This window comes from Bombus vancouverensis, chromosome 4, assembly GCF_051014615.1.
Source record: "Bombus vancouverensis nearcticus chromosome 4, iyBomVanc1_principal, whole genome shotgun sequence".
Classification (NCBI taxonomy): domain Eukaryota; kingdom Metazoa; phylum Arthropoda; class Insecta; order Hymenoptera; family Apidae; genus Bombus; species Bombus vancouverensis.
The window spans coordinates 19,207,238-19,216,551 of record NC_134914.1 but is presented as its reverse complement, the minus strand read 5'-3'; the positions used below and the strand labels follow the sequence as shown (position 1 = coordinate 19,216,551).

Genomic DNA, 9,314 nt, shown 5'->3' with positions numbered 1-9,314 from the left:
TTTAATTTTTCCATCGAGACAACGATCTACAGTGAGATCCGTTATAACGTACCGCACGCGTACCGAGCGAAAATTCAAAGTCGATTTTCTCGAAAACAAAGCCTCGAACGAAAAATTTTTATTCTATATTTTCGACTTCTTTTTTCGCGTAGAATCGCCCCCTTTTCGCTTGTACCACCAGTTACCAACCACCCTGTATAAAATGAGCAAATATCGTTTACCAATATCTTCCACACGTTTCAACGATATATTTTGCACGTTTTGCTTACGACGAAATAACGAATGCGAATGGTTTGTTGAAATAAACGAAGCCTCGTTACGATATGTCGCTATCAACTGTTACCAAGGCGCCACGGTGGTCACCCGTGACCACCAGTAAGATAAACGGTCCATTAGGGAAGAATGTTGTTTTACATAGTCAATTTACTACTATTTTGCCATTATATGCTTCGAATAATAAAAATACTCCCGTGACGTCCTGAACGAGACGTGTGATTTCGGCGTGGCAGTCAAAGTGTTAATGGTGAACGTTACGTTAACGTAACGTTCGATTTATCGAACGACCTGTTAAAAAAATCTGAGAAAAATGTAAAAAATATGAAACGTATCTACGTCGTAAAAATATTGAAACAAAGGACTTTGAATTAGCAACGAAAGGAGAAAGGTGATGGAAAAATCATGGAGGCAATCGATTTACATCGGCGAAGAAGCCGTTTATTATGTTACAGTCGCGTGATTCCATTCGACTCCCACGAGTCCCCGGCGTATCCCAGTCTGAAGAAGTATACTTTGAAAGTTTACAACAAGTGTTCCCTCTTCGAAATCTCACATCTAAGGTGCTAAGATATCTACAGTGATATAATTCTTCTTACACGACTATACACGCATTCGGCCGGGTCGTTCGTCAATTTCTTTCCTACGTTTCTTTATTTTATTCTTCGTTATCGACGACGATTATCGATGAAACAATCGTTTCGTTATTACCGTTTAACATTATCGACCCGTCTTTTTTTTCTTTTTCTTCTCTCTCTTTATATATGTACACGAAATAACCTTTATTGCTACTTTACAAGATCTCTGTGTGGTCGGACACGCGAATATTTTCGCACGTGTGTCACTCTCTTCCGTTTCCTACACCTTCTACGCCACCATTTTATGTATGTAGTAGTATATGTATGTGTATGCCGAGATGTATCAGCAGTGTGGACTGTGTCAAGCGCAATATATCAATTGGAAGTACGCGAACAGTGGAAAAAGTTTGAAATTCAGTGTCGCGTAATCAATTTGTCTTCTTTTCTTCCGCTCTCTTCCTTTTTCTGCGATCACTGTAACTCCACCGAAAGGAAAGAAAGATTCTTTTTTTCTTTTCAATACGTAGGAAGATTCTAAATTTATATTCGATCGTTAGACTACGTTCGAATGAAACATTCTCTTTTCTTCTTTTTTCTTTTTTCTTTTTTTTTTCGTGGAAAGTAACCTGAGGGAACGAACAAGTTTAAAAGGTGATTCGAAAATATGAGCGACGAAGTTTTAAAAAAGATCGGAATTTCCTTCGGGAGAGTTTGCTTCGATTTACTACTTTCTTCTCTTCTATCGCTACATCTGTCCAGTCTGACCACTGTTATCGCGCTTAGGCCGTGCGTTCTCGTTTTTCTAATTACACCAAAATTTCTCTCTCTCTCTCTCTCTCTCTCTCACTTTCACTCTCCCTCTCTCTCACTCTCTCTCTCTCTCTCTCTCACTCTTCGTTCCCCTTTCTGTTCGTTTCTGTTTAATCCTTTCGTACTATTTTTAATCTCGCTAAAAGTATCGTTAGAAAAAGACGGTTATAAAAAAGCAATGAAAATATCCCGGATTGAAAATTTCGATTCGGTTAAACGTTTATTAAAAATCACGGTGTAAGTTATTTACGAATTGTCTCTCGTTCTCTACGCTTACGATACCGCGACGTTTCTCTTTCGCAACTATTTCAAGCTTGAACGATCATCGGGTGTCCAAATAATTGCCGACGAAAGGATTAAATCCTAATCTTCTGCTTCCTGCCATCGTTAATCGTGTGCGTTGTACGTACTCGAGTCATCTTGGTCTATTAAATCGGCGACTGAAACTGTAGAAAAATAAATTATTATATCGGTGATCGTGTTCGAGTATATAGTCTACGTTCCCGTGGAATTATCCTACGGACCACACGATACCTAATGTTTCACGAAGTCCGTAACAATTACGACTAAACGAATCTTGAGTACAAAATAAGACGAACTCGAAAAACTATCACGTGGGAAAGAGAAAGGAAATATCGTGAAACGATCCTCTTTTAATTAAGAAAGGCAGAAATTGTTTCAGATTGCCTTATTTTGATCTCAGAAGTCGTTTAATAGAGAGTAATGCCGGGGACTTGATGAAATGCCTTGCACGTTCAGAAGCGAATCGGGTCTAAGCTCCTATAAGAAATTTCACCGTCTTCGAATTGGCTTTTCCTCGTACAAATCGACGAACCTGCTCGCAGAAAAATACAGTAGAATCGAAACTATCGAGAAACTGTTTCCGTTCTAACGGACCTTGCTAGATAGATATTCGTAGTTCAAACATGACGAGAACATTCTGCTCTTGATCGTAATAAACGGTCAACCTGCTCTTTTCTTTCGTTACGACGTGTTTAAATCGTAACGAGCTATTTTAAATACATTCAAACTCGATGATGCTTAATTTAACGACAGCTTTTAAAACCTTCAAATTACGCAGCATTTCGTTTCCTCTTCTCGTATTCCACGTTCTCGGAGCACGTAGGTACTTGACATTATCTTTTACGTATTTATTCGTTGAAATTCTCCGAGTATATTTATACTAAACACGCGTGCAATCTTCCCTGCTCGTGTCACATTTTCGATGTTTCTTTTACCTTTTCCACTTTTTTTAAAGTTCTTCTTTACAGTCCTTTTTTTTTTAAACAATTCTACGAGAACAAAGCTCCAATAACAGACGAAGTATTTTTTTTAGAACTTCTCTACAAGATTTTTTGCAATATATAACAATTCCTTTACTTTCAATTTTCAATTATATAGAATGTACAACCCCCTTTCTTCGACTATCGATAGTATCTACATATCGACTTGCAATTTTCCTATACAACAACTGTACCTGCGATTCGACTTATTAACTGTGTTTAATTACAACGCGTAATCTGGCCGATAATGTCCGGCAATATTTAATTATTGTAACAATTACACCGTAGACATACGAAATTCCATTTTAATCGATTAATTTTTATCCCTGGTCGAATCATTACGACGATTAAATTCTAAATTTCTCGAGAAAAAGCACCGACAAAATTTTCCTCTATTACCGAGGAAATCGATGTAGGATGTTCCTTTTGGTGCGAGGACAAAGCGCTAGGCGCTCGATCACCGTGAAGTCACCTTCGAAGTCTACGATCTTCTTCGCGAGTATTATTGAACACGAAACAGAGCTGACAGAAAATTTTGTATTCTCGTCGTATCGCGACGATTCGGATCGAAATCGTAAGAAAGCACGCAGTCGACAGTGTCGATGACCGAAAGAACGTATATTTAGAGGAAACGGCGATTCTCCGGAAGCCACGTTAGGAAAAAGACCTACCACTATGTAGTTGACCACGCCCACGCTCGTAATGCTTTCAATTATTCTTTTTTAATTAATCGCGTCTTGGAACGTGCTCGTCGCGGAATCTAGAAAAATAGAGTTGACTTGATTGCGAGAACCGTATCAGCGTATCTATCACAAGGATTACGAGCTAGACACTTTCTTAAGTTACATATCGATTCTCTATAGTGACGAGGATCGATCGATGTTCGATCGAATGGCATTTTCTTTCTTTCACCTTCGACTAACACTTATCCTAGATATGCGCGAATCGACCGGATTCTTTCCTAACTTTCTCGTTTCATTATCATTTGGAAACTTCTATATATTTCGTATGTTGTTTCGACGCGAGAAAGTTTAGACTTTTATTTTTTCGTTTCCATCGAACCGATTAGTCGAAACCAGCCAACTATCGACGAAGTTTACTATCTTTCTTCTCGGTTCTACGTAAAATAGGAGTCCTTCGAAGGCCTACCACTAACTAAGACAATCCACGACGTCCACAATGAGAAAACGTATAGTACGATGTTGAAACAACACTTTCATTAATATCGATTAGTTTCGCTCTAAACGTACTTTGTTTCTTCCATTTGTACCCTGTTCTTCATCCTCAATGAACGATATAATCGTTATCAGCAGTAGACTAAGGTTGTGACAGCGGTAAGAATTTTTCTCTGGTGGCTGACTTTCTTTAAAGGCTGACCAGGCCTGGGCGCCTCTTCGATAAATAAAATCTCTCAAACAACCATCTTAATTACTTACAAAATAACTAAACAGTTTGTTGTATAAGTATCTTTCGCGTGGAACTTCTCGCCAAGGAATCAAGGTCGAAAATTGTGATCGAAAAAGCAATCTAATCGGCCCAGTCCTCGATTTTCTTTCAAACTCTTCCGATCTCGTAGATCGTTCGTCTTTCGTCCGAGACCTCTCTGTCGTATCTTTGCAATTTTTCCTATTTCGTATCCGAACTTGAATATTTCGAGTAATCGACGTCTCGTCCTCTTTCATCGTCTCGATTTCGTTCGTCTCTTCGAAGATTATCGAGAGAGAGAGGGAGAGAGAGGAGCCTTGCTCGACGAAAGGTCTCTTCGTGAACGAAGAAGGGTTTTGCGTTGAAGTTTTTAGAGCCTTCGAGTATTAGCCTACTGATAGATGATCGGATGGGTGGGTTCGACTGGCAGGTCACTGTCCAAATTCAAGGACACGCCGTCCTTGGATACCAGGTAGTGGGTGAGCAGCTGACCTTTGCCCTTGACGAACACCAGGCCGCGTTGTTCGAAGCCGAAGCCAAATGGCTCCAGAATCCTCCGGGTCTCGTCTGTGACCTACGATTTTAATATTTAATATTTTGAATATAAATTATTTATCGAGAATTTCTACTAAAGCTACTACTTCTATACCTGACGGAATAAGTATTTTCGAGTTATACGATTTTGCAAATATTTTACCTGGATGCAGCCTACTTTTCCAGTGCTTTCCATTCTAGACGCCACGTTCACGGTATTTCCCCAGATATCGTAATGAGGTTTCCTGGCGCCAATAACCCCAGCAGTCACAGGGCCGTGATTGATACCCATTTTCAGAACAAAGTGATTGAAGCTTTGCTCGTTGATGCTCGACAATGCTTTCTTCAACTCCAGGGCGAATTCGACGAGGGTGGACAAGTGACCCCACCGAGGAGCATCCTCGGACTCCTCTGAGTCTGTGATTCCGGATGCCGCCATGTATGTCGAGCCTATCGTCTTGATCTTGATGATGTCCTTGAATTTAGTTTGATCGAGGATCTAACGAAAGAAGAATATTGCCATATTTAATCCCTTAAAAGTTCTGATCTAAGATCCCTACCAAATGTAGAAAAATATCTAAGGAAAGGTCCTTTTCGCTGTTCAATTGCTTTGTTATTTTTACAAATATAACCTTTTTGTACAAAATTATATCGCAGAATTTTGGCCTTTTTCATCGAAAGCTTCTGTTTTCGTATTTACGATAACGTATCAGTCGATAAAATTCAATCGCATAACGTTTCAGAAATAGAATTTTAAATCGAGGGGTCGTAGAAACTCGCCAACGATACTTACCGCATCGAAATCGGATATGACTTCGTTCAAGAACCTGAGACACTCGAGGCCCTGGTTATTGATGCTCTCTTCGCTGTAGAAATCGGCGAAGTTCGGCATACTAGCGAACAGAACACCCACTTCGGCGTAGCTTTGACTGTAGAGATCATCGTGGTGTCTCGCACTCGATAGAAAATAAGCAGCCACGTGCGGCGGAAGGATGTTGTAGATGAGGGCGCCGTTTCTGCGCGTCATGTCCGCCGCCCTTTCTCTCTGCGCCTCCACCTCCCTTCCTCGTAGGTACAACATCCTCCTCGACTTTTCCGCCTGCAAATCGATCGAATCCTCATCGTGCGAGTCGTCGAAACCGAGCTACTTTACCATTAACGTAACCTTTCATTTATTTTTCAACAGGGTTTGCTTCAAAGTTTAATAGTTTTATTGAAAATATTCATCGACGAATAATTTCGTGAAACACTTTTCCATTCTTTTTTTCTTTTTTCGTTTACTCTGCGAGAAGCAAGGGGAGATTTCTGGCTCGGTTTCATTTACGTTAAATGCAAACCGCGATTTTCCCCTCGTGAAAGACAGACGGGAACGAAGGATGCGCCCTCGACTGTCGGGACAAGTGCAGCCCTCGACTTTGATGAATCCGTTCGAGAGCTTCGTACGAAGGCTCGATTATTTATCGTCGCTCGAGGAGAAATTGAATTCTCCCTATCTCTACGTGGAACATTTTAATTTACCAAAACAATTTCGATAGAGCAAAGATTCGCTTATAGAACTGGCAGGATGAGAAGACGTTTGCAAAGAACAGAGAAAGTATCGTGTATTTCGATATTTCAAGTATATTGGATTATTTGGGCAGATCGAAATTTTTTAAAAATCTAAAGATAATACTTGATAATAATTGAATAATATGGTAATATACCTATCCACCACTTTTTTTTTCTTTTCGGTAATATTTCGCCGTTTGCAGAAATGAATTCTCTCAAGCAAGTCTTGCAAAGAAACGTTTTCTTTTTCTTTTAAGAGACAGCTTGTCCAACCTTGGTATTTCATTCGACGGAAATTTATGATAAATAATTCTTTCCCAATTCTATAAACAAGGATGTTACGATGTTTCCAAATTATCTGACATCTGATTTAAATAACGTTATTGCATATATTACTTACATATCTGGACACGATGACCAGACAAGTAGCTACGATGAGAAGAGTGGCGGATAGGCAATATTTCGATGGAAGGGGGGTCGGTTCGAGGGTAGAAGCGTAATCCTCCCAGTCCAGCCTCGCATTGAGTAGACAGATGTTGATGAAACACTGGACGCCCGAGATACCGTACATTAAGTACGCCTTGCCTAGATAGCATATGTAGGTCGGCATCGAGGTCGCCACAAGTGTAAGCACACCGATGTACGAGTAGTAGGAAGGATATGGACACCTCGAAGACAGAGTTATGGTGGCGTTTAGGGGCGGAATAGTTTCCTCGATGACCACGCAGTTGAACTGTAAAATGGGACAGAGAAGTTAACAACTCAGAAAAATAGCGTAAAATGGATTTATTTTCTTTTCCTCTTGCTTTCCTGTTAATAGTAGTTCAATGGCTACGTATTTATTCACTAAGACGTTTTTTAAGTATCAAAATTCTTTTGAATTATTCGTTAATTGGTTAACTATATATTAACACGTTAATACGATATTACGCTTTCCCGTTGCTATGGTACAAGCAAGTGGAACAACTATAAATCACTGTAGGAAATTAAAAGTTCTTTTACTTTTGAATGAAAATAATACGATCGTCTTAAATAATTTATCGAATAGATGTAGGTAGTTGTATGGACAACCAATAGAGTGTAGTTGTGATTATCGTTCCGGTTTATTTTGTATGTGTTTTATTTATGCTCAAGTTTATGTTTTGCGTAAGATCTGTAAGTGCAAGTCACCGTAAAACCGGAAGGAAAACGGAATGAAAGAAAAAAGATGTTAATTTGTTTGTTTGAATTAATAATAATAAATATACGTACCATATCGAGAATCAGAAAAATACCAAGGGAAAATGTCATCATAAGAGCCAAAGCTCTTCTCAGCCACATAGCCTTGATGGCACTGCCGAGACACGTGGCACCAGCCAAAACTACCGCGAATAGCACCACTATCCCGATACCGCCCCATGTGAAAGGTCCCCAGGGCTGAAACCTCCAAACTGGGGCGGCACAGATCATCACCAATGGCCCACCGAGCAATGACAAAGGGGAAAATGCTTCTTCGGCGTGGTGAAACGCAGACTCCACCTTCGAGTCCTTGAACCGCAAGGTCAACCAGTACGCGTGACCTTTCAAATGTGCTCCGCCAGCTATAATTAATATTATTTGCTTGTAAATAGAAAGATTTATGAAACGAATTTCACAGTAAATCATACAAAACACGTACATAAGATATCGATCGCAAAGCGAATCTTCTGTTAATTTTATTATCAATGAAAAATTGATGCTACATGTATCGATAACAACTTCTTTTACATAAATAGATTTCTGAGGAAAGAATTTTCTAGGCTGTGGCAGATTTATAGACCTTTTTTCAGGATGCTCTTTAATTTCCATTTTTAAACAAACTACACTTACCAAGACGTTTTACCTTCGAATAACAATTTAATCATTAATAATAATCAACGGTCAAATACTTCAACTTCCTCACTTTTGTTATCCAGTTCCTTCCTCAGCCTCTGTCTAAATTCCTCCGAGTCCTCCTTATTGTTATTTCTTTCGTTTCCTGCGTCGATCGTCTTCCTGGCGTCCTCCGTGAGCGAGGCGATGCTCTTGGTGGCAGCTGGCTTGAAGGGTTTCAACGCCCGGACTATGAAGTATGTGACGATGCCCGCTTTCTGTAGTGCCTCTTCTCTGTCCTCGCCGTGCGCTGGCTCGACCTCGAACTCGCCATTCAGGAAGCTCAGCGTCGCGTTCGAGATGTGCACCCTCCTTCAAGCCATTAACAATATCGTTCGTGTCGATCGTTCCTCGCTTACGAACTTTTATCTCGCGAATCTGACTACAGGATTATTCGGCAAAGAAAAGAAAGGAAGGAAAATTTCGAGACGTTTGCGATTGGCAAAACGGTCCTGATTATCCAACGACGCGGGCGTGGCCATAAAATAGGACTGAAAGGAGAATTCGCGTACCTATTCTGTATTCATGGTAATGTCGAAGGGCGTTCGAGCGTCTTTCGCAAACGATTCTCTGGCTGCAACTTGCCGTTACGTTATTGTTCTCGAGTGAATTGTAGTTCGTGTGAATAATAACAAGGTTACGGTACCACCGGTTAAAATAGTTGGTGACGTGGCGCAGACGATTATGTGCAGTATCATCTACTTAATACTCCAAACTCGTATTTAACGTGAATTCTGGTTTATATTTTATCACAAAGTGGCATTAAAGATCGGAAAATTAAGAAAATATATTCGTGTTTTTTCCCTATGATCTTCGAATGGACGAAGTGAAATCGAAATGAAGAGATCGCTGTCGCGTTACGTGTTACGGAAAAGGAACGGAAGAATCGCGTGACAGGGAGGACCGAGACCAGTGAGGTTTCTAATATTTATTAGCCTGATGGGACAAAAGAAACAATTACAATGGCTGGGTA

General features: G+C 40.1%; 1 protein-coding gene across 6 annotated transcripts in view; it reads right to left on the bottom strand.

Annotated features, from left to right (window-relative positions):
- Positions 1 to 692: 692 nt before the first annotated feature.
- The window catches only part of Ac3 (adenylate cyclase 3), a 20,415-nt gene continuing 11,793 nt past the window's right edge, over positions 693 to 9,314 (bottom strand). For 4 of the 6 annotated variants that reach the window (XM_076617778.1, XM_033343046.2, XM_076617779.1 and 1 more), the window contains exons 4-9: positions 8,373 to 8,653; positions 7,703 to 8,031; positions 6,852 to 7,184; positions 5,697 to 6,002; positions 5,067 to 5,402; positions 693 to 4,943 (exon numbers count right to left, since the gene is read on the bottom strand). In XM_076617778.1, coding sequence (XP_076473893.1) covers positions 4,761 to 4,943; positions 5,067 to 5,402; positions 5,697 to 6,002; positions 6,852 to 7,184; positions 7,703 to 8,031; positions 8,373 to 8,653 — 1,768 coding nt within the window. In that variant the 3' untranslated portion in view covers positions 693 to 4,760. The remainder of the gene's footprint in view (positions 4,944 to 5,066; positions 5,403 to 5,696; positions 6,003 to 6,851; positions 7,185 to 7,702; positions 8,032 to 8,372; positions 8,654 to 9,314) is intronic. The other 2 variants (XR_013058150.1, XR_013058151.1) reach the window with 2 other exon arrangements.